At 43.8% G+C, this 24,748-nt stretch overlaps 1 protein-coding gene and 1 pseudogene across 9 annotated transcripts; both read right to left on the bottom strand.

The window, feature by feature from the left end:
* Positions 1-24: 24 nt before the first annotated feature.
* On the bottom strand, positions 25-22,966 carry LOC101025117 (butyrophilin subfamily 2 member A1). Of its 8 annotated transcripts, XR_004184526.1 has the most exons (13): positions 22,921-22,966; positions 22,347-22,464; positions 21,226-21,573; positions 17,520-17,801; positions 15,633-15,854; positions 15,080-15,100; positions 14,958-14,984; positions 10,059-10,287; positions 5,404-5,501; positions 4,785-4,810; positions 4,443-4,626; positions 4,340-4,366; positions 25-406 (listed from the first exon to the last, which is right to left on the bottom strand). XR_004184526.1 is itself a non-coding variant. In XM_031667636.1 (9 exons), exons 1-8 carry the CDS (start codon positions 22,939-22,941, stop codon positions 10,106-10,108), a joined length of 1,221 nt encoding a protein of 406 aa, XP_031523496.1. In that variant the 5' UTR covers positions 22,942-22,966; the 3' UTR covers positions 8,694-8,795; positions 10,059-10,105. The 8 variants fall into 8 exon arrangements, 4 of the variants coding, with proteins under 4 accessions (XP_031523496.1, XP_031523495.1, XP_031523497.1 ...); XR_004184525.1 differs by having other exon boundaries at positions 4,443-4,810; XR_004184528.1 differs by lacking the exon at positions 5,404-5,501.
* LOC108583979 lies at positions 1,186-4,523 on the bottom strand (annotated as a pseudogene). Its single transcript, XR_002519694.2, has 2 exons — positions 4,340-4,523; positions 1,186-2,801 (listed from the first exon to the last, which is right to left on the bottom strand). The product of XR_002519694.2 is annotated as a butyrophilin subfamily 3 member A3 pseudogene (transcript).
* Positions 22,967-24,748: the final 1,782 nt, after the last annotated feature.

Genomic DNA, 24,748 nt, shown 5'->3' with positions numbered 1-24,748 from the left:
AAGTGGTAGCTTCAATAGTTCTCCTCCCTCCATACACACCTAGTGATATTTATTGTGAAACATGTGACAATGATATATAACATGGCAAAATGGACCTTATAGAACTAAGGTTATTGACCTTAACATTTAGTGATTATTCTAAATTATCTGGGTGGACTTAATCGAATCACAGGAGTTCTCAAAAGTAGAAGGCAGAAGAATCAGAGAGATGCAATGGAAAAAGAACCAGACAAACTTCAAAGATTGACAGGTCCTCAATGCACAGTTGCTGCTTTGAAGATTGAAGAAGGGAGCTGCGAGCTGAAAAACAGCAGCCTTTAGAGATGGGAACAGTCTTCAGCTGTAAACCAGTAAGCAACTGGGATCTCCGTCTTGTAATTGCAAGGAATTGAATTCTGCCAGCAATCTGAATAAACAAGAAAACATATTGTTCTCTACAGCCTCCAGAAAAGAATCCAGCATGCAGACACATTGATCTTAACCTGGTGAGATCCCTGTTGAACTTCTGACCTATAGAACTGTGAACCAAAAATTTGTGTTGCTTTAAGTCTCTGAATTTGTGGTAATTCATCATAGCAGCTGTAGAAAACACATACAATAAAGGTTTTATGAAAACGCTGCAGTGAAGTAAACTGAAACTGTGGGGAGTACAGCGGGTGTGTGGACCACTCTACTGTCCTGAGTAGACACCACAGTCTAGAAAAAGCCAAGTTGAAGAGTAAGCATTATTAACAAATTAACTGAACAACTAGAACATGACAAGCACATGCTAAGTAGAGGGGATACCGTGGTGAGCAATAATCGTGATGATAATAAGGAGCAGTTCTCCCTAGCAGGCAGCAGTTGAAAGGAATATTGGTTTAACATCTACCAATGAGCAGGGGTGGACAGACCCCTTTCCTGGAGAGAGAGTCCATAATGGGATTAAAAATATCCCTGTAAGCCGGGCACCCAGTGGCTCACACCTGTAATCCCAGCACTTTGGGAGGCCAAGGCAGGTGGATCACAAAGTCAAGAGATCGAGACCATCCTGGCAAAAATAGTGAACCCTCATCCCTACTAAAAGTACAAATATTAGCCGGCCATCATGGTGTGCACCTGTAGTCCCAACTATTCAGGAGGCTGAAAGCAGGAGAATTGCTTGAACCCGGGGGGCAGAGGTAGCAGCGAGCGGAGATCGCACCACTGCACTCCAGCCTGGCAACAGAGCAAGACTCTATCTAAAAAAACAAAAAAATGACACACAGAAAAAATCCCTGTAGTTCTTCTAGCTTCCTTTATCCAAATTTCCTATATCACGGAGAATCTTCAGGGTGTTTTCTCTGCCTGGAAACCTTGACTGTAGGAAGGCTGGCTCTGGCTGCGTGATCACTTATCACATTTGTTGGGTGGGCACACATCTGTTCCCCATGATTTATCAAGTGTGGCCTCTAGTCTCTTTTCAAATCATGTGTCGTGTGGGGACGGCGAGGTTATTGTCTCAACCAAGACACTCTGCAGAGCTAATCCAAGGAGTGCTGGGTCTAAGGCTCTGACAATCAGCTGGGAAGGAGTCAACAGGGGTGTCAACTCCACAACCACCTACAATGATCCTTACCCTGGAGCCATCCTGGGAAAAGAACCTCAGGGCTATAGGTGGGTTCTTCCTATCGGGGAAGAATCAGGGTGGAAAAGAATGGGCAAATGGCCAGAGACTGAAGCTGACCATCTCCCAGCTGCACAAATTACCATATGAGTTATGTAAGTTACTTAATGTTGCCCTGCCTCAGCTTCCATACTTGGAAAATGAGACTATCCGATACGGTGTTGTGAGGATTAAAGGAGTGGCATCCAACAAAGCTCATAATACAGCACTCAGAACATTTTAAATTCTCCATTAATGTTAGTTATTGCTGTTTAGATCCCAGCTCTGTAGTTAACTAGTGAATTCTACTTTGTAAAGTTAATTCACTTTTCAGCATTCCAGTTTCCTTATCTGTATAAGGGGACAGTAAGGTGGTACCAAACTCAAACAACTGGCATATGAATAATTGAATGAGTATCAGTAAAGTGCTTCAGTGTGTGCCTGTAGCTTATGGTTGTGATTGGTTGCTGTAGAGGGGGAGGCCCTCAGCTCTAAGCTGGGCAGGGAGAAGCAGAGACAAGTTGCTTCAGCCTGAGGCTCCCCAGTTTCGTTAGCTAAGCCCGGGGTCACTGGTGACTCCAGGGAATGATCAGGCACTAGGTCAGGAATGAGGGAACTCTCTACTTCTGGTACTGGGTAAATTGTTAGACCAGTGAGCTCCAAGGTCAAAATTCTGAAAACAGGATATAGAGGCTCAGAGAAGTAGTTGTCCAGGAAAGTATGAATATGCGATCCATCCACAGCATTGTAGAATGAGATATCTCCAGTCTCATAGTCCAGGAAGACCCCCACTTTCCTAGGGGGCTTAGGAAGTTTCAGGTTGGTTCTGGGCTCAGTTAGAGTCTGATACTTATTCCCATCAGTCAGCCCCATAGTCCAGAATCCGTTCTTAGGTGTCATTTTGACACAGCCTTTTCTCTGCACATTCTTACTACACACCCCTATATGCCACTCTTTCCTGTCCCCTACCTCCACCTCCCAGTAATGTCTCCTGACATGAAGCTCTCACAGCCGAGAACACAATAATGCCAATCAAATCTCTCAGGGTTGTCTGGTAGATCCTGGGGCTCCTTGGCACGCTGCACACTCCTCTGGTCCTCAGAAACAAGGAGGATGGGGTTTGGTGTTTTTGCATCCAGAATCACATCCACTGCAGAGATTTTGAGGAAGTGTCCATGGGGTCAACCATTTTTCCTGGATTTCAGAGCCTCAGCATGCAAGGCCTGGGCCATGCTGAGGAGGCCTAAGTCCAGAGCCTGGAGTCCCTAGCCTGCCCTGAATGTGACTCTCTCATCAATGTCAGAAGAGAAAACGCCAGGGATCTTGTGTCCAGAGGGGAAGAGGAGGGTGAAGTGAGAGTTGCATTAGGATCTGGCTAACCCAACACCCTGATGTGGCCTCAGGAAGCAGCAAGCATCCTCTTTCTACATTTTTCTTGTTTCCCTCCCCACATTGACTCTGCCCACTAATGCTTTATGATCAGAGGTTAATTTTCAACCTTCATTCGACCACCCATGAGCTAAATGAGTTCCCCTTTTCTGCAGTCTATTTTTCCGTACATCTAATTTATTTAACAAAGTGGAGCCTCATCTGAAGCATTTCTTCATCTGAAAAATGGGGATAAACATATAAATCTCTAGCGCTGTATAAAGCAATCATGTTATTTACTCAGCCCACAGCAGGGCATGAAGGAAGCTCCTGATGTTCCCGATAGCTGCAAGGCCGTCTCTGTGCTGGGCTATATGTGGGACCTTATATGCAATAGATTCACTCTCTGCCCTTCAGCTTTCTCCACCCTTTTCTGGGCCCCAGAAATCTGTCCTCTAAAGACAGTGGCACTGGGCTTCCTTGTCCTCTGGTTTGCTGTTGAGTTTGGCCAATGGGAGGCCCTGATAGGAGATTGGAAGGAGAAAGAAAGGAGAGACACACCATTTAATTTCCTGCTTCCTTCCTGCCAGCAGAAGCTGGTGTGGCTCTAACAAGGCCTGGAGACTCTCTCAGGAAGCCCTCTCTTTGAGCTACTTCTTACTCTGGGTTCCAGTAACTGCCTCCCCTCCCTATCCCTCCCAGGCTGGGGTGGAGACAGCTCCCCAATGTTGGGAACCATGGGGCACTGCACTTTTCCTTGTTGCTTTCCCTTAACCCTCCTTTCCACAAACCCTCTTCAACCATACAGTTTGAACTCCTCATCTCTTTCTTACTAGGTTTTTGACCAATGCATATTTATTATTCCTTCAGTCTTCACCTCAACTCCCACAAAACATAGATTGCAGTCATCATCGAAAAATGTGGAGGCCAAAGTTCAGAAGCATTTGTCTGGGCACACAGACAGTAGGTAGCATGGGAAGCCTAGGAAGGGCAAAGTTCTTTGGGCAGGCATCCCCTCCTCTGTTTGGCATTTCCATCCTCACTCTCCCTGCAGTATCACTCAGTGTGTGTCTCCTTCCCCTCAGCTCCACCCTTTATGTGTCTTCCTTCCCAGGAAGGTCTGAGGAAGTGCAAGAGAGCAATACGCCCTGGTTCCCTGAGCTCTCAGCTGGAAGGGTCTTGGAGATGGGCCCACCTTTCAGATTGGGATTTAATGTTGCCTACCCCAAACTGTCCTGGTTATGGGGACATTTCTTCCCCAAATCACAGGAGTTGGATAAGAAAAAAGGAAAAAGGAATATAATCCCTCAGGTTGTTGGTCCAGGGAACATACAGTGATTTACTCACCTGGCTTGAAGAGGGCCTTTTTCCATTCTGAAAGGAAGGAGACACAGATAAGGAAAAGGTCAGTATTCTTGTACTTTTCCCCACTGCATTCTCCCGTCACTACCTGTATTCTCTCATTTTCTTCAGAGTCTCTTCCAGGGTCCAGCTTCCTTCCTCTATAACTCTGATGGATCAGGGGTGGCATCTTCTCAAAAATGGTGGGCTCTGTTCCCTCTGTCATGAAGGGTACAGGCTGTGTGGCCAGGCCTTGCATGGGGGTGTGTAGGGTCAGGAGTCTCTCAGATTCTCTAGAAAAGCAGAAATCAACCCCACACCACACAGAAATTGAGTATTTTGGTTAAATCTGATTCATGCAACTGAGAATATCAATGGGTCACAGCAGAGAAAGGTTGAAATGTTCATGGCACGTATCCCAGCAAACTCAGAGAGCATCACGTTCACTCACCACTACAGGCCCAAGGTCTCTCTCCCCTACAATAAGAGAAAGTAGAGATGTCACTTTAACTTGCCATGTTTGAGTTTGCCCCATTCCCTTACTTTTACATACATCTTATCTTTTTTTTGTTTTTTGTTTTTTTTTTTTTTGACCATCTGTATCTTCTTCCTCTGCAGGTTCAATTCTCTCTACTGTGTCCTTCTTAATATCAAATCCAGGAACATCAGTCGAATGCTAGTGCATGGCAGTCACTTTGAGAGTTCCTTCCTGATGGTGTTCAGCTGATTCATTAGGAATGTATCTAAACTCTTGTACCTGGGCATAGGTGCCACCATGTCTATATGCATATATATATGTGTGTGTGTGTGTGTGTGTGTGCAAGATCCTTCTACTTCAATCTGTAATTTCTTACCTTACCCTGAAAAGAATTTGGGAAATTTAATGAGCAATTTCAGGGAGAAGTTTTTGAAGCCAGTTAGAATAAATTGGTACCAACTGAACAACTGTTCAAGCCATTTTTGTTTATTAGACACAATCTCTTTTCTTATTTTTTTGTTCTTTATTATTTTCTATTCTTTTTCTTCTCTGGAGCCTACAGATTATGTAAAATGAAGAGTGAAGTTCCTACCATAGAGAATGAACTTCATCCACCTCTTCCCTCTTCCTTTACAAGTGTGCCCCTGGATATTCTTCAGTGCTTTGCAGGGCTATGGAGTTTTGTGGCCCCTAGTAGAGAGAAATTGAAGGCATTTTTTCTTTGAGACTCGGCAAGAGAGAGAAAGAAAGGGAGAAAGAAACACTCCTCCTGGGTGTTACTCCAATGAGTCACACTCTTTGTCTTTTTTCTTTTCTTTTTTCTTTTTTTTTTTTGGCAATGACTAGGAATTGGCACATTTATTTTCTTTCCTTAGTCAAAGGGATCTAAGACCACTTCCTAACCTTGGGGAAAAAGTTAAGAGTGGAAACTATTCAAGCACAGACAGTTATAGATTCAGATTCAGAGAAAATGTCAGAGAGACTTAATGAGACGCGTACTGGATAATTCTCCACCCTGCAATGGAATGAACAGGGAAGATGCATCAAGGCTCTTAAAGCAGGGACAGGAAGACATGCCTGGGTCCCTGGAGGAATGGAAACTTACTGAGTTCCTCCAGGAGCTTCTCTGGAAAATAAGCAGAGAAAATAATGAACTGTTACAGGTGAGGGAGTTCTCTAAAAAATAAACCTTAAAAACAACCCAGCTATGGAGTGAGGATAGGCGTGAGGCCTTTGGGCTTTGGCCTGTAAGTTAGAGGTTCAGATAAACTCCCAGGGTCAGCTACCTCTTGTGATTCGTTCTTGCTTTATTGTGCTCCATGCCATTTCTCTCAACTCTTGCGCTCTTTTTCTTTCTGAACAGAGTCTTTTTTCCTCCTGCTGTTGCCACAGGAAGTAACGGGCTGCCCCGAGAAGCAGCAGCAAGATAGGCAGGGTCCCTGCCAGGGCAGCGATCCAGCTCTGGGCGCTCCTGAAGAAGGGGCTTGTGAAGGGAAGGGCTATGGACCATGGGGACCTGTGCACTCAGCCTCCCCAGACTGCAGCGCCCCAAGTGTTAGCTGCTCACCCCAGGTCACAGGGCACGGAATCTATCTCACGGGGTTAAATAATCTTTCTCATTCTAAAATCTCAGAGGACTGTGGGTAAGACTTTGATAAACCCCCACTAGAGGCTGCTACTATTACTTGTCTTGAGATGTCTGCCTCTCATGTGGAAAGTGAGTGACTTGAGCAGATCAGACAGTTTTTTCTATTTCAACTTTTTGATAGGTAACATATGTACATGGTTCAAAAATACATGTATAAAAAGTCACACAAGTCTCCCATCCATCCAATCCTCCCTCCCACCCTCCCTTTCTTAGCTTCAAATCAGTCTGCTTAATATGATGCTTAGGGTGTCAATGTTGGCTCCTTTAGGTGACTAGCAGTATGACTATAGAGTAATTATTTAACCTCTCTATTCCTACTGCCCTTCTCTTTGAAATTGGGGTAATGTTAATACCTACCTCCTGAAGTTACAAGGATTAAATTAATAAAGTACCTGACACCTAGTGAGTGTTATGACATTGCTTGTTAACATAAAAAGTGTAAATAAAAATGTATTCTTGTTTTTCCTCTTATTTGCACTGAAGATAGCATTCCATACACACCACTCTGCATTTTGCTCTTTCTGTGCAAAGTTAATCTTGGAGATCCTTCCATATCAGTATAGAGATAATTTTCTCTTTTTTCTTTCACACTTGAGTGGTATCCACTGCGTGAAAGTTCCTTAGCTGTGAACATCTGCATAGTTTCTAACCTTGTGCAGTCATAATCAGTGCTATAAAAAATAACTTTTTACCTGGATCATCTCACATAAATGCAAGCTTATCTACCAAATAAATCCCCAGAAGTGGAATTTTGGATCACTAAAGATGTAATTTGGGTAGATATTGCTATATCGCCCCCAATAAAAGTTATGCTAATGCACACCAAAAATAGTTACTAGTTAGTTGGACAAGTTCTTTAGCAGGAAAGAGGATACTGAAATGCTAGAAACTGAGCCAGTAGAGGATGGGAAGCTTGGGGAGAGAGGAAATGAGGAAAGATTTCTGAACAACAGTGGAGAGTTCCTCTGTAACAAGCAGCTGGAGTCCATAGGCATCCCGTGGTTTCACAGTCCAGTTGGGTCACCACTTAAGTCAATACAGCCCACATTAATACCTTCTGCTATGAAATCTTCCCCTCAAATTCCTCATAAAACATGCAGCAGTATTCTGAAACATCTGAACTAAAACACTCAGCAGACATTTATCTTTGTATTCTTCATGAAATGTGTTTTGTCTTTTTTTTTTTGCTAGTGTTTAAGTCATTTTTTACTTGAATCAGATAGTGTCATTTAATAAGGATTTTATGAGTTCTTGGTTTTTAAATTCCAGACTTTCCTTTTCTACATGTGAGATAGTTTTCATTTTAACTGCCATGTTATATGCACACAGAAACAAAGACTAGAGCAAAATAATGTAACGCAAGGGGAGAAAAGAAATGCACAAAGTAAAGAACATTCTCTCATAGAACAATGATCTGTTTTACAGGAAACAAATCTTGCCTTGAAATTTACACAGTAAGACTGTACATAACTGCATGAAAATAGCTATTTTTTAAAGACATTTTTCATTCATGAGTATTTTCAAATTTTTCACACTGTACACATTTCTTAAAACATGATACCAGCAGCAACTGAAAATGAACGCCAATTTTAGTACATATGCGTTATCTACCTCAAGGTAACAAAAGTATGTGGCAAAACATATACCACCCACAGTGCTTCAAAATATGCATTTCTATTTAACCAGCGTTTGTTGTAGGAAATATTCCTAATAAGACTCATTCACTGTTTATAAAAGTTCTGGTATGCATTCTTTATAGTGAAGTGTTAATACATCACATCTTATTTATTTTAGCAAATCAGTATATTTTCTGCATTTAATTATAAAACTTAACATAGTTTTAAAAAATTATTTGCAAATACACTATTTCCATTTGGCACTATGGTGTGTTGCCTACTTAGCTGAATCTATAACGTCAGCTTATCCTAAGGCTGTCCATATACTTAATTCATGTAAGTGTTCATTTTTTTTTTTTTTTTTTTTTTTGAGACGGAGTCTCGTTCTTTCACCCAGGCTGGAGTGCAGTGGCCGGGTCTCAGCTCACTGCAAGCTCCGCCTCCCGGGTTCACGCCATTCTCCTGCCTCAGCCTTCCGAGTAGTTGGGACTACAGGCGCCCGCCACCTCGCCCGGCTAATTTTTTGTATGTTTTAGTAGAGACGGGTTTCACCCAGTTAGCCAGGATGGTCTCGATCTCCTGACCTCGTGATCCGCCCGTCTCGGCCTCCCAAAGTGCTGGGATTACAGGCTTGAGCCACCGCGCCCGGCCGTAAGTGTTCATTTTAAGTAATGTGCTCACGGTGTACAGGAATTCATATTTTGGAGGTGCTTGATCTATCTACAAAGAAAAATTAGATAGGAATTACTTTATTATGAAATGCTCCCAGAAGTCTTGTGTGTGTGTGTGTGTGTGTGTGTGTTTTTTTTTAAACGAATGTTAGACTTGTGTGCATGGAAGTAATTTAGGTACATCATTAATATAGTTTAAAAGTTGTACATGATAAGACACTTTGTTTTTACTGTATGTTTTTACTGAATGATCTATTCCCCATCCCAAGGCCAGCATGAATAAAATTAGGTTAAATGTAAATAATAATAATAATAATAATAATAATTGTATAGGCCTGGCGTGGTGGCTCATGCCTGTAATCCCAGCACTTTGGGAGACTGAGGCAGGCGGATCACCTGAGGTCAGGAGTTCAAGACCAGCCTGGCCAACTTGGCAAAACCCGTCTCTACTAAAAATACAAAAATTAGCTGCGCGTGGTGGCATGCACCTGTAATCCCAGCTACCCAGGAGGCTGAGACAGGAGAATCGCTGGAACCTGGGAAGCAGAGGCTGCAGTGAGCTGAGAATGCACCACTGCACTCCAGCCTGGGTGACAGAGCAAGACTCCATCTCAAAAAAAACAAAAAACAAAAACCAAAAAAACCTGTATATTCATACAACGAAATAGATTGTATCCATTGGATAATATTCGTTAGGTTTTGGGGAAATGATGAATAAAAGGAAAAACACATACTGTTCCTAAAAGACACAAAACAAGGTGTAATGTATGGATCTAATGTTGTTAAAATTATAAATAATTGCCCTTCATGAAAAACACGATTCCTAAAGGCTGCATGGAAATCTCTTTTATGACTGAAACATGCATTGTTTGTCTATCCCTCGCCTGTTGTATATGTATGCTGGTTCAGACATTTCTATATTTTTAATATTTCTGAAATGAACAGATTTACATATGAATCTATAAGGGACATCTCTTTTTAGAAATTCTTAGAATAGATGCCTTGAGTTGGCCAGAAGAGATTTTAAAGATTTTTTGCCCTTTTCTGACCACAATACATTCTTAAGAACATGCAATTAGAATATTTCTTGACCAAATCCCAAACTCTGCAGGTCTTTATTCTTTGTACTACTTCTCCACTTTCTGTGTGTCCACAAGTGTGTGTGCACACCCCCTCAGGCACACTCCTCAGACACCTGACACCTTTCTCTGCACAAGTACTCTCCCTGCATGCCCACTCACCACTCTCAGCGATTCAGCCCCTGTCCTCCCCGACATTGTAGCCCAGGCTCTCATCAACTTCTCCCACTTACCTCTTAGCATTCTCATCTGAAAATCACAGCCCACGGAAGAAACGCGGTTAATAGTTCTCCATTCTTTCTATTATGGTTGAATCTCCATTTGGAAGAAAGGAAAAAGAAAGCAGAGGCTGTCTGGTCATCGTGAGGAATAATAACAATCTCTCTTTGGAAGAATTAGTTTTTTGATTGGCTCGGAGGTGGTGTTTCTCATCAGTTGCTGGCCAGAAACCCCTGAGGAAGGCTGAAAGTACATTGAATTGTACACGTTGAAGAAAAATTCCTGCCTTACCTCCCTTAGTGTTTGTGTTTATTTCTTTCATCCTTGTGTGTATATGAGTATTTCTATATATTTACTTGTCTTAAATCTTTTATCATAATGGAAATATCAGCAGAACAAAATGAGAAAAGATTTTAATGTGGTGAAGAGAGAAAGATGTCCACTAATTAAAATGCTATTGTGGCAGTTTGCTACATTTGCTTGCATGAATATGGGTACATGCGGGAGGAGGAGATATTACTGCAGAGTCACATAAACATATGAATGGAAAGAAAACCAGACACAATACACTTTTTTTTTTTTTTGAAACGGAGTTGCACTCTGTCACCCAGGTTGGAGTGAAGTGGCAGGAACTCGGCTTTATGAGCAGATTTATGAGCAGACATTTATTAAGGAAATTGGCTCATGTGAATATAGAGGCTAAGAAATCACACAACAGCCCGTCTGTAGGCTGGAGACCCTGGGATGCTGGTAGCACGGCTCATTTGAAGTCCGAAAGCCTCAGAACCAGGGAAGCTGGTTGTGTAACTCTCAGTCCAAAGCCAAAGGCCTGAGAACCCAGGGCCTCCTGGTACAAGTCCTGAAGTTCAAAGGCTGGAGAGCCAGGAGTTCTGATGTCCAAGGGCAGAAGAAGAAGAATGTCTCAGCTCCAGAGGAGAGAAGAATTTGCCTTTCCTCTGCCTTTTGGTTCTATTGGGCCCCCAGCCAATTGGACGGGAGAATTTCCCACTGACTCACATGCCAGTCTCTTCTGGAAACACACTCACAGACACATCCAGAAATAATGTTGTACCAGTTGTCTAGGTATTCCATAATCCAGTCAAGTTGACATCTAAAATTAACCGGCACATGGATTAACTTCCAGGATCCACTATTCTAGTTTCCAAATGCGGTCTTGGGATTCCTAGCGCGAACTCTGATATACTCTTAAGGAGTCCCCAGTGTTAACACTATTTTCACAATAATAATAATGAAACCTTAACCATTTTTCATCTCATTCTCTCAGTAGGGTGCAGTAAAGTTTTTTTTGAGAAAATATGACCTATGATAAACCAATAGGTTTAATACAAAGGCAGATATGAGAATACAAACATCTTCTATTAAGCCAGACATTAGATTTGGAAAAAGTTAACCAGGAATAAAAGAACTCCTAGTTCTTTTATTGGGACACAATAGATTGCTTTTTCACAAAACATCCTGTTTGTATTAAACTATAATTGATTTATTCATGCTATTTTAACATGAATTAAAAGATAACATTTCAAATTTTGTTTCAATGTCAAATGCCATAACTATTAACAAATATTAACCCAAATAAACAAAAGTTCTTTAAGGTCCTCAATGGTTATTAAGTGTCTAAAGACATAATTAGATCAGGAAGTTTGAAGCCACTGGTGTCCCCATTGAACCTGAATGCTGACGTAGACCAGTTGCAGTACTGCCCTGCTCGACCAGGACCTCAAACCTCAACCACACTCAGGGACTAAGTACTGACTCATTGTTTATTGCAGGGACACGTAAGCCAAACCACATCCACACGAGTCCATGTTCTTCATTCATCATCCCAGGTCCAGGCCTGTGGGTGTGTGTTGTGGAAATCCTGGGGTTGGGTGGAAATGAGCCATCATCTCCCAGGTCCCCTTAGCTGTTATGTTGGGGCTTATCCACCCTTACAACCTTGGTCCCTCCCAGCTGTCTGGTTCCACTTCCTCTATCTCTGACCTGCATATCTGGTTCCCTCTCCTCTCTGGTGGTCCTGTGGATTCCTCTCTCCTCTCTCATCCTGATGAACCCTGTTGACCTCATTCCATGTCCATAACATCTGGTGCCAACTGGCATACTGGACTCAATGTGGTCACCCTGATGTTAAACAGCAGGTTTGCTGCCCATCAACTTCTCACACTTTCTTCTTGGCTGGGAGCTATGACACAACTAGTTTCCTACGCGTGGATCCCATCCCATAGTTACAACGAAAGGAACTACTAAAGCCACAGCCTAGTGAGGAGGAGAAAACTGGGGCTAAGGGCTGGAGTGGGTGTGAAAGAGGCAGGTGGAAGCTGTTCTCTTACGTGACCAGAGGGGAGAAGGGTGTGTCTTCCACCAACAACATTGTGCAGTGGCTGCTGAGATGACGAGGGCTTGTCTACATGGCTGTGAGACCGGCGAATTGATTCTACAGGCTCTGATTGGTCCCCACTCTGTGAAGTATCAGGCCCTCTTCAGGCACTGTGATCCCACTGGCTCCTGTGAGTGCCGGACAGATGAAGATGGGGCTGTCATCAGACCCTATCCTGAAGAAGGGCCTCACAGGCACAGAAAAGTGTAAACGAGGACATGTGTAGATGTGTGATCTGTCCCTCATGTTGTAGAAGGAGATATCTCCAGCTTCATAGTCCAGGAAGACGCCCACTCGGCAAAGGGACTCCTTCAAAGGGAGAATCCTCTTAGGTGAGGACAGGGCCAGGTATTGCCCTTTACGCATCTCCAAGGTCCAGAAGCCATTGTGAGGACGCAGCAGGACCTTCCCTTTCCTCTCAACACTGTCTCTGCAGACCCCCACAGTCCACTCAATCACGTTTTCCACCTCCACCTCCCAGTAATGTTTCCCTGAAGCGAAGCTCTCCCGGCCCAGGACACAAGGCTCACTGTCGAATCTCTCTGGGTTGTCAGGCACGCTCTCCCCTAGGTACCTGAGGGGGCACCTTCGCACACTTCTCCGGTCCTCTGACAGCAAGAGATCAGGATGAGCGGTGTCTGGATCCAGGACCACATCGACTGCAGAGGAAGTCTCAGGTTTAGGCCTGGGGTCTCAGAAACCCTGGGGATTGTGTGGTTCCTTATTCCCAGAGAGGTCTCAGATATCTGTGGGGGGATCCCCAGGTAGTGGCCACTTCCATGAAGGCTCTCTGATCCTAGGCAGCTCACACACTGAGAATTACTGAAGCTGCCCTTCTATCTCTCCAGCAGTTCCCTCAGTTTGAGAAGAATTGGAGCTCTAAGAAATTCGGAAAGTTTAGCATATGAGGCAAAATTAATCATTCTTTCTCTCAGCGTTCTAAATCTGTGTTCCCTTTTCTATTTAAGACATACAATCTCTAGCCAGGCACGGTGACTCACACCTGTAATCCCAGAACTTTGGGAGGCCGAGGCGGGTGGATCACCTGAGGTCAGGAGTTCGAGACCAGCCTGGACAGCATGGTAAAACCCCATCTCTACCAAAAATACAGAAGTTAGCCAGGCATGGTGGTGCACGCCTGTAATCCCAGCTACTCAGGAGGCTGAGGCACGAGAATTGCTTGAACCCGGGAGGCAGAGGTTGCAGTGAGTCCAGATTGTGCCTCTGCACTCCAGCCTGGGTGACAGAGCAAGATATCATCTCAAAACAAACGAACAAACAAAAAAACAAAAACAAATTCAAAACAAAGACCTATGATCTCTGGATTTTCTTTAGTTAGAAACTTTCCAACTTGGCTCAAACCAGCACAGAGTCTTTATGTCCTGCTCCTCCTCTCCCCAGTGGATCAGGTAAGGTGAGTGTTTCCCTTTACACTATCCCAGAGGGTAAAGGGTCTCTTCATTGGTCCTGTGTGTTCCTTTTACCAGATCACAACTGACTTAAATGACTGACAAGGGCACCCTTCAAAAAATAAAGAAGGAGAATAAATGTCCCCAAAAGAAAACCTGCTTCCTGAGGGATCTGTAGGCAAAAGTGGGGAGGAACTATTCCCATCCAGTTTTGCTTCAACAGTGTGGGTCTGATGTCTTCAGGTATCACTTCTGTAGGTATAAGAAATGCTCCGGACACTGGGCATTCTGCAGGCCTCTCCCATCTGTATTTATTCTTACTTATTCGGTCTACCTTTCTATTGTGTTAAAATGATTTCCTCCATTCCCCAAGTAAATATGTCTGACTGTGACGATTTGCTATTTTGTCCCAAGTGGAAAGTGGCAATTTTGAAATTCACCTAAAGAGGAAAGGTCCATGCGTCATGGTATCTGGTAAAGCTTGGATTCTGTGGTGCTTATGGGCAGAGGGGCAGAATCATAAGATGAAAAGTGCTCACTGGGAGTGGGCAATTGGGTTCTGTGCTCTCCTACTCACCGGAAGACCCTCCCCTGGCAGGCTATACACAAAGTATCAGTGCTCTCTTAGGAGCAGAAAGGCATTTCTTGTCACCTATTGGTAAACCCTTTTGTCAGGCTTACTAGGGACCCTCCTGACCTCTTCCCCGCATGGGTCTTCAACTTGGCACAGTCTATACCATCCCCAGGATATAAGCTGCTTAAGACAGCATTGTCTTTTTTCAAATTTATCCAGGATCAAAGAGCAACAACTACTGAAACGTAACTCTTAGGAAGGCTACTATATATGGGACACTTCTGGTAATCATGTATTAAATTATTCCAAAAGAGAAAGGATCCTGGGATGTAAACCATAGGGTGGATTGAGAGCTGCCGGGATTCCCTGACAGAAGAGCCATGATGCATCATTGCTGGGACACTGTTGATGAACTGACCCCAGCTCCCTGCTGTCCCTGCCTAGCCCTGGTCCCCTTGCTCATCTCCTCTAAGAAGTCCTGTTAGCTGGCTAGCAGGAGAAAGCTGAGATCTAAGGGAACATCAGAGACACTCACCGGCATGTAAGACTGTTCTTCTCCATCCTGCAAGGGACAGACAGAGGTGAATGTCATGAGATGTTGCTAACTGAGCAGAACTCAAATTGTATATGGAGTAGTTCAGGAAAGGCTACACTTACGCAATTCTTTTTGAAGTTGCTCTGAAAAACAAACAGAAAGAAAATCATGTCTTTGACAGAAGAACTAAAAGAAGTTGGGTTTATAGTAAACAACGCAGGAACCATCCTTTCTATGAACAGCAACATCTCCCTTGCCTCATGTCAGAAACCAGAAATGATATGTGATCAGGTGGTGGGTAGTGCTGGTACATTGTTATACTTGCTTTTGCTCAACCATTTAGTACTTCATGTAGCCAGATGAATGGATGCAAGGTGGGCAGAGTGAAAGAACAAAAGCTCTGAGAGATTCATTCCAAGGACATCAGAGTTCCAAGTCCTTGCTGCTGCTGTGCATTTCCTCTCTCTTCTATATGCTGGTACCTGGGAGAGTTGTGTCTTTTCTATGGTGCTGATCTGTCCTCCTACTCTTCTACATTTTTTTTTTTGAATTAAATGGGGTCTCACTTTATTGCCCAGGCTGGTCTCGAAATCCAGGGTTCAGGTGATCTGCCTGCCTCAGCCTCTTACAGTGCTGGGATTCAAGCCATTAGCCACCATACTCAGCCTCTTTTACCTTGTACTTGAAGTTCTTTCTCTCTTTGCACACGTTCCTTCTCCAGTTCCTTTACAGCAATTTCTCTTGTTTCCAGTTCAAACTCTTTTTCCCCTGACAGAATCTTTTTTTCCTTTTGGAGTCTGTTGATCCAGTAGATGCATACGGCAATGATTATCATCAGAAAGACCACAATGATAGGCAGGGCCACCACACAGGGAGACACGCTGGGCATAAAGGATTCTGAAAAGGCAGCCAGAAATGTCCACTTAGTTTGAAACAGAACATCTGGGGTAAGAGTGCCCTTAGGAGCACAGCTGAAGGGCTCCTCAGCCACCTGCTCTGTTGCTTTCTCCCTCAGAAAACTCAGATGGAGAAAGTGATGCTGGCTCAGACCTGGCTGACACCTCAGTGGCTTCCAGGGCCAAGGCCCAGAGGTAGCAAACCAGTCACCATGGGAAGGGCCAGGGTGAATAAAGCTAACCCGTCATGCTGAGTCAGCACAGCCACCATCCTGCCTCAAGCTACGATCACTCACGCCTGGAACACTGCAGTGCCCTCCTTCTTATTCTGCCCTCACCTTCTACAGTCTATTCTCAACAGACCAGTCTAAGTGTAATCATGTTAATTCTTAGCTCAAAACCTTCCAATGCTTTCCATGTCACTCTCCCTAAAAACCAAAGACTGTAGCTTACAATGCCATGTAGAATGTGTTTTCATTGTCTCTGTGAATTCATCTCCTCTCACTTCCTGCACTCACTCCATTTCAGCCACACCAGCATCGCCTTCTGGGGGTCCTGGAAACTGCCAGAGATGTTCCTTCCCCAGGTCTTTTGCATATGCTTTTCCTGTAGCTGGTTGCTCAGTCCTTAAGCATCTGATGATTCCTTACCATCAGACGGGATGGCTCAATTCCCATCTCTACAGCGAAGTCTTCCCTGACCATTCTGTTAAGAATTGCAATGTCTCACACTGCCTCTTTATTCCCTCCTTGCTTAATGTTTCCTATAGATGTTCATCACCATCTGATAGAATATATGGTCAACTAATTATTTAATCACTTTTTGAGGGAAGAGTTCTTGATATAATTTGTTCAATTATTTACCTTTGGTTTCTAGAACAGTGTCTTGACATATGATATGCTTCTTGACCATTTGTTGAATGAATTACGAGTATGTGTCAATAGGGAATTTCCGCGGCTCTATCCCATGGAAAATCCCCTGCGCAGGAAGGGATGGCTGCAGCATACAGGAACACCAAGTGTAGAGAGTCACCTATCCACACCACCCTCCATGTGTTATGGTTGTTTTCAAAGTCTAAAAATTGCTGGCCGGGTACGGTGGCTCACGCCTGTAATTCCAGCACTTTGGAAGGCTGAGAAAGGTGGATCGTTTGAGGTCAGAAGTTCGAGAGCAGCCTGGTCAACAAGGCGAAATCCCCATCTCTACTAAAAATACAAAAATTAGCTGGGTGTGGTGGCGTGTGCCTGTAGCCCTAGCCTTCGGGAAGCTGAGGTATGAGAATTGCTTGAACCTGGGAGGCGGAGGTTGTAGATTGTGCCACTGCAGGCTAGCCTGTGTGACAGAGCGAGAAGTGGTCTTAAAAAAAAAAAAATATTGCCGCAGCCTGAGGACCTTATCGGGGGAAAAACAACAACAACAACAACAACAACAACAACAACGACAAACCAGGTTCACCCTCAGAGAAGAGGCTCCTACTCCTGAGTTTTGGGACTCTTTGATTCTCCTTTTGTGAGAAGCGGAGAGGCCTCAGCTCAGCTGCAGCCTCCAGGTCGTCAGGGCCCAGGACCATTCCACCCACACTGCGGCCCCCATCCCTACTCTGGGCTCCATCTGTGTGCTGAGGATCCCCATGCACCCGACGAGTCTCAGAGGGCAGAGAACTAACCTGGAATAAAAATGACACTTTCTTTCTTCTGGCCGAGCAGGGTGTCACTGATAGAGCAGGACATGTTCCTCATCGACTTATCTCTGATGATCACAGCTGTGGTGACCATGAAGAGGCCGTCTGTGTCAGGGGTGACGACCTCCTTCAGGGCAGGCACGATCCCACCGTAGGGGTCCCTCCACACTGTGAGGGGTTTTGGGTACCACCCTCTAGATATGCACTCCAGCCGGATGCCCCCGTCCTCGTGGCCCCTCATTTCAACGAGGGGCTTAGAGCCCAGTCCTGTGGAGAGATACCAGAGTTCAGACAAGAATCAGTGCCTTTTGCATCTCTTCTGTGCCTACTGCATCTCTTCTGTGAAACTAGAAAGTAAAGATGAAAAAGAGGGAGGTAGGAAGCAAGAAATAGGAAGGAGGAAAAAAAGGAGGAGGGTAAGGAAGAAAGAACGTTGATGTTAGAGAACACCAGGAGACCAATGGGCCACATAAACTGTGAGTTCTCTAAGAGCAAATGATCCCATTGTACCCTTTTCTTTGTGGTCCACGTACAGACCCCATCACAGCACCAAACATCTATCTGTCTGCTATAAATGCTTGTTCAGTTTATCCTGCCAGACTAATTTTCTCACTTCAAGGTGGGTGTGTCGACTCCAACTTCAAACAGGCAGGTTTTGGATTTCACTTTCTGCTTCTGGGACAACTTCTCAGTAGACCTCAGCTTCCAGAGGCTCTAGAGTAATAATGACAAGGACGAAAGTCTGCCAGGTGGGCAGAATCCTAAGAAACCTTTTGATCCAAAGACGCTGACCCTTCTGTCTAGTTCAGAACTTCACATAACCACTGCTCTCTACCACCCATAGGAGGTGATGGTTTTTGGGAAACTTGACAGATCTAGCCTGCAAAGCCAACTCTAATCCTAATTCACACTATTTACCTCCCAGAGGCTCCATCCATTAGGCAGTATTGCTTTTCTTTTTTAGAGACAGGGTTTGAGCTCTGTTGTCCAGCTTGGAGCACAGTGGCAAAATCATAGCTCGCTGTGCCTTGTACTCCTGGGCTCAAGAGATCCTCCCACTTCAGTCTCCCAACTAGCTAGGATTACAGGCATGTTCCACCATTCTTGGCTAACATGTTGCCCAGGCTGGGTGGTTTTCTTATAGTACTTTGAGAACATCAACTTATTAGAAAGATCCGGATAATCCAGAGACTGAGATAACCATACTACCTTTCCAATATCAGATATCATCACCAAAAATTTTAAGAAACTAGACTCACCCTAACTACAATCCATCTTTAAATGAATCTTCCATAAGAGTGAACACTGGGTATGAAAGAGCTGCAAAAGTGTAGTCCTGGGAGACCTTTCAGCCATGTGGGACCACCTAAACTTCTCTGAGTTATTCCTTTATAAAGTCTCCCAAAGAATTTTACCAAAGACAGGAAATTAAACCAAAAACTTAAGTCTGGTGTGTTGGCTCAATTTAATAATAATAAAAATTTTTTTTGACACGGTCTCACTGTATCACCTGAGCTGGATTGCAGAGGCATGATCATAGCTTACTGCATCCTGGACTTCTGAGGCTCAGGTGATCCTCCAACCTCAGCCTCCCAAGTAGTTGAGACTACAGGCATGTGCCACCATGCCCAGCTATTTTTTTTTTTTTTTGCATCTTTTTGTAGAGACTGGATTTCACCATGTTGCCCAGGCTTACTGTAATTTTTTTTTTTTTTTTTTTTTTTTAAAGACAAAATCTTGCTCTGTAGCACAGGTTAGAGTGAAATAAATGGTAGGATCTCGGCTGACTGCAACCTAGGCCACCTGAGTTCCAGTGATTCTCTGGCTCAGCCTCCCAAGTAGCTGGGACTACAGGCATGTGCCAGCATGCTTGTATAATTTTTGCAGTTGTAGTTGAGAAGGGGTTTCACCATGTTGGTCAGGCTAATCTCGAGCTCCTGACCTCAGGTGAGCCACCCGCCTTGGCCTCCCAAAGTGCTAGGGTTATAGGCATGAATTACCGCACCGAGCCCAGGGTCACTTTAATTTTTATCAAGAGAAAAAACTACTTGTACATTTAAAGGCTCAGTAGAATAAGAAATAAAATAACTCAGCAAATTGGAAAACAAAGTTCTTCAAAACATTCCATGAGGTCCAATACAGGCAAGCATGACAAAATAGATTTAAGGGCAAAATCAGCCACCAACAAACCTAACAATGAGAATACAGTAAACAAAAAGTCCTACGCAACCCAATTCAGAGTGGGGAAGGCCAGGCCAGTGTCAGTTTTATAGGCAAAGAATGGCAGATTCCTGCCGCACAGAAACCATAACTGGTCAAACCTAGAGCGCTGCTATGAACACATTGAGGATGCAGTGTCAAGAAACCCTCTTTCCATGATATTGTGTTTTAATCAGATGCAAGGTTGCCTTTGTATGTAGCAAAGATGGGGTCTCTTACCTGTTATGATTTGAGGCCCCCAGGGAAGGACCCAATTCCCTAGTCTGCACATCCTCTGGTCTGATGGAGTGAAATGCCACCACAGATTATCCTGCACCCGAAAGGCTTTTTCAGTCCTCAAACATATCTGTTTGTTGTTGTTGTTTAATTTTTGATACAGAGTCTTGCTCTGTTGCCCAGGCTGGACTGATGTGGTAAGATCTTGGCTCCCTGCAACCTCTGCCTCCTGGGTTCAAGCAATTCTCATGCCTCAGGCTCCCAAGAAGTTGAGATTACAGGCACACTCCACAAAGTCTGGCTAATGTCTTTGTATTTTTAGTAGAGATGGGGTTGCACCATGTTGGCCAGGCTGGTCTTGAACTCCTGGCCTCAAGAAATCCACCTGCCTCTGCCTCCCAAAGTGCTCTTATTACAGGTGTGAACCACTGCGCCTGGCCCAAATATACCTTTTAAAGCATAATACATTAACCCCAAAACTGAAGTAATCACTTAATGTCATTTTAACAAACTCCTAGAAATCCCAGTTTAAATGCATTTTTATGTTGAAGGCTTCCCTATTACCTCCCAGTGAACTTTGTAGTCTTTCTCTATGGAGTTAGCAGGAACTATGTATAGTTTTGCTTCTGTATTTCGTCTTGCTTTAATGAAACCATCTATTTACAATAAGTCACTCTCTCTGCAATCAGCATTTTGGGAAAGAAGAAGTCAGGGTTAATATTTATCAGGAAGTAAGATTTGATATGTCACCGTTCTCTGGGCAATCGTTTATTCCAGTTGTCTTGGAACAATTATTGACAGTGTCTCCTCTCACTCTCAGAAGTGCAACCTGGGAGGCAGAGGTTGCGGTGAGATGAGATTGTGCCAGCGAGGGTGCAACAGAGCAAGACTCTGTCTCAAAAAGAAAAAAAAAAAAAAAGAAGTGCACAGTTCAATGCTAAGGCATGCATAAGACTTTTCTTCTGAGAGTGACCATTTTCCCCTGCTCACGGCCTCAGCTGAATTCTGCATGTGCTTCTCAAGAAGTGAAGCACTTGGTTTAGCAGGGCAAACCCACTGGTGTGGCCCTTGTGCAGGAGGAAGGATTTTTCCCTGGAATTCCGTTTCCACAGGGAGAGTGTCCCTGTCGTATCTCCCTGTGGAAATGGGATTCCAGAGAAAAATTTGCTGGTCTGCAATGGGCATGAGGTTGGGAGAGAAACCTTCCCCAGAGTCACACTGTGCCAAAGTAACAAAGCAAAATGAAGCAACGCACCTGCCACCATGAGGTGCAGGATGGCCTCATCATAGGACCTGCCTTCTTGGAAGTAACAGCGGTAGGTGCCGTTCTCCTGAGCTGTGACGTTGTGTATGATCAGGGCCACGCTGCCCCTGCTGATGTCTTTGCTCACAAAGGTGGTTCTTCTTCGGTACTCCTCCATCTGCTCCTCTGTTCTCTCTCTCCCACCCTTATACACAAACACTGCGGGGGAGAACTGAGACCGGAACCACCGCACCTCCATGTCCTCAGCATTTTTCTCGGGTGACAGATGGCAGCGTAACGTAGTGTTTTCTCCAACCGTGGCCAGGATGGGATCAGTGGGCCCCACGACAGTAAACTGGGCTGTTCAACAAAGGGGTAGAGTCAGACAAAGACACCAGCCATCACATTTCTAAGGCAGAAAGGGAAGCAGATATTCCAGGGATAAACATATTCTTTCCATGGCCATAGGGTCTCTTTGGGCTGAGAAATCTGGGGACCAGTAGTTGTGGGTGTCAACAGCACTCCTGGGAGCAGTAACTATAAAATGTGCTTCTGCTTCATGAAGGAAACCCTGGGGAGCCCGCCCTGAGCACCCTCTGTCCACCCTGTGTCCTTGAGGGGTTTTTCCTCCATTCCCCAATCTAGCGCTGTGCCTGAATGTAGTGTAAACTTGAGCCATGCAATAGGGCACTTATCCACTAGCTAGTTCCAGTTGAAATTAGTTGTAAGTGTAAAATACACACAGGATTATTAAGATTTAAAATTTCAAAATATTGACTATCTCATTGGTAGTATAGTATATTAACTAAGTATTTAAATATTCATGTTTGATTATTTGGGGCAAAACAAAATACAGTATACAAACTTATTTCATATTTCTTTTCACTTTTTAAAATAAAAAGTGAAACTTAATTTTTTTTAAAAACATGCAATTGTACATGCAATTGTACAATTGGCTTCTGTGCCTCACTGTATTTCTTTTGGACAGTGCTGGTGTAAATTCAGTGAACATGTTCAAAATTAAAGGATAAGTCAACAACTCCATAGTCCTTCTTTCTTTCTTTCCCTTTGCAGACTACATAGTTGATGTTCCTTTCTGATAGGTAACAGCAGCAAGTGGGACACATCGCTACCTGAGACCAGTGCACACAGTCGGAGAAGAAGCAGGAGGAGGATGAGGGAGGCTGGCAGGGAGAAGTGCAGGGCAGCAGCTGGTTCCATGAGCACCCAGGGCAGGCAGGGACGGGAAGCCTAGGGTTACAGAGCAGAATCAGCCTAGGAGTCTTGGCACCTCAGTGCTGGTCGGGCGAAACCTCTCCCGTTACTCAAGTAGGTCTCATCAGTGCCCCAACGTCATGGAGTCCCCTGCACCTGAGGGCTGAGGTATCTCCTGAGAGAGGGATTCCTTAAACATTCCATGAAATAAGCCATCAATGCCAAGATCAAGGGGGCGTTTTTCTGCCCTCCTCGGCTGACTTCTCTGGCCAGAATCTGGTTTTTTCAGTTGTCGCTGGATTCTATCACACCCTCCTCCCTTCACTTCCTCCTCCCCGAGACCCAGGCTGGGTCACCCGAGGCTAAACCAGGCCAGGCCGCACCTACCCACCAGTGGGCTTCCCCTCTCCCAGAACCCCATCTCGTGTCCACAGGAGATCCTGCTTCCCCCACCTCCTGTGCCCACCCTGGAGCCTCCCCTCCCTTTCCTACCTTCGAGAATTGACGTTGCATTTTCTTTTCTCCTCTGGTTCTCAAATTAAGGGAGGAGACCACCCCTCATATTGTATTATGCCCGATTTCTGCCTCCAAAGAAAGAGGAAGTAAAAATTAAAGGCAGAAATGCAATCCATAAGCAGACAGCTCGGTGCCGCACCCTGGGCCTGGTAGTTAAAGATTAACCCCTGACCTAACCGGTTATGTTATCTATAGATTCCAGGGGTTGTATGGAAAAGCATTGTAAAAATTCCTGTCCTGTTCTGTTCCGTTCTGATTACCGGTTCTGTTCCGTTCTGATTACCATTTTTGAAAAAAAAGAGAGGATGTTTGCAACAAGTGAAAAAAGTTAAGGCATGTCAAAGAATTATCTGTGAAAGTCGTAAAAAAATGGTTATAAAAAGAAATTCACGCAAGAAATGTTGTATAATTTAAAAGTAAGTAGGCATCCTAAATGTAAAACTATTAAATAAACAGTTTATGTACAAGGTATATAAGAAAAGTAAAATATACTTTTGGTAGAATAATTATAAGGAGGCATAAGAATGTAAAGTTGTACCTACATTAAAAGGTTAAAAATATGTATATTTTGTTTTAAAGGTTTAATCAAGTTTTAAAATGTTAATTGGAAACAAAAATTCTGTGTGTAAACATTGACTAAAGTTAAAGAGGTATCATCCAGTTTTTCTGTAAACTGGACATTAAAATAAAAACATAACAGGTTTTTCTTAAAGTACCAACCTGCTCTTTAGCAAAAATTATAAAAGGTTAAAAAGAGTCTATAAAATCTTATCTTATGGTCAAACATTAAAAATTGGATAAATATGTCTACAAGGTTTTATTAAAATTGGGTTTAACATTAATAACACCCTAATATAAAGGTAAAATTTAGCTTATCTGGTATAAAAATCATACAGGAAGCATTGTTAAATGTAAAATAGTATTTGACTTTCTTTGGTTTAAAAACTAATAAAAATAGGTGTTAAAGAAAATTTCTCAGTAAAAAGGTACTGAGGACTATAAAGTCCACTGCCCAAGTCCCCACATTGAAAACAAAAGGTCAATTTCTTAAAAATTATATACTTGGTTTAGTCTTTTAGCACATGTACCACCCCTAGAATTTCCGGTAAACCAGCACCAACCTTAAGATCATGTTCTCATCAAAGGGTGGAAAGAAGAAAAACCCCAGCCAGCCTGGGAAGGACCCTACCTTGTGCTGCTAACTACCAAGACTGCTGTTCGTACAGCAAAAAAGGATGGACTTATCACACCGCAGTCAAGAAAGTGCCACCCCCTCCAGAGTCGTGGGCCATAGTCCCAGGGGAAAACCCTACCAAACTAAAGCTAAGAAAAATTTAACTCTTTTCATCTATTCTGTTACTCTTTCTTCTTTCCTCATTCTATTACTGACCATCTAGTTATTAACATAACCAAGTCAATTTCGCCTCAAACTACTGCATTTAATGCTTGCCTTGTTATACCCTGTGGAGACTTGCCAAGTCAAAGATAGCTTTCTATTTCAGAAAAGTACTTCTGTCCTTCCTGACTCTCCTCAGACTGGGCAATAGTAAAGTATTTGAGACTCCATCTCAAAAAAAAAAGGATCAAATATTCCATCTGCACGTTAAACATAAGCAATTGTTATGCTTCTGCACATGGCAGGCCAGAGACCCAGATTGACCCCTTCCACTAAGGTGGTCCTCCAGTCGACCAGGCATAGGTTGTATGGTAGTTCTTTTCCAGGAATCTACAGCCTGGAGTAGTAAGTCATGCCAAGCTCTCACTTCTATATCCCGAAGTCCGGCACCCTGCGGGTCAGCCCCTG

The sequence above is a fragment of the Papio anubis genome, chromosome 6, assembly GCF_008728515.1.
Source record: "Papio anubis isolate 15944 chromosome 6, Panubis1.0, whole genome shotgun sequence".
In the NCBI taxonomy this organism is placed as follows: Eukaryota; Metazoa; Chordata; class Mammalia; order Primates; family Cercopithecidae; genus Papio; species Papio anubis.
The sequence above is the reverse complement of the archived record's forward strand: the minus strand, read 5'-3'. Positions and strand labels throughout refer to the sequence as shown.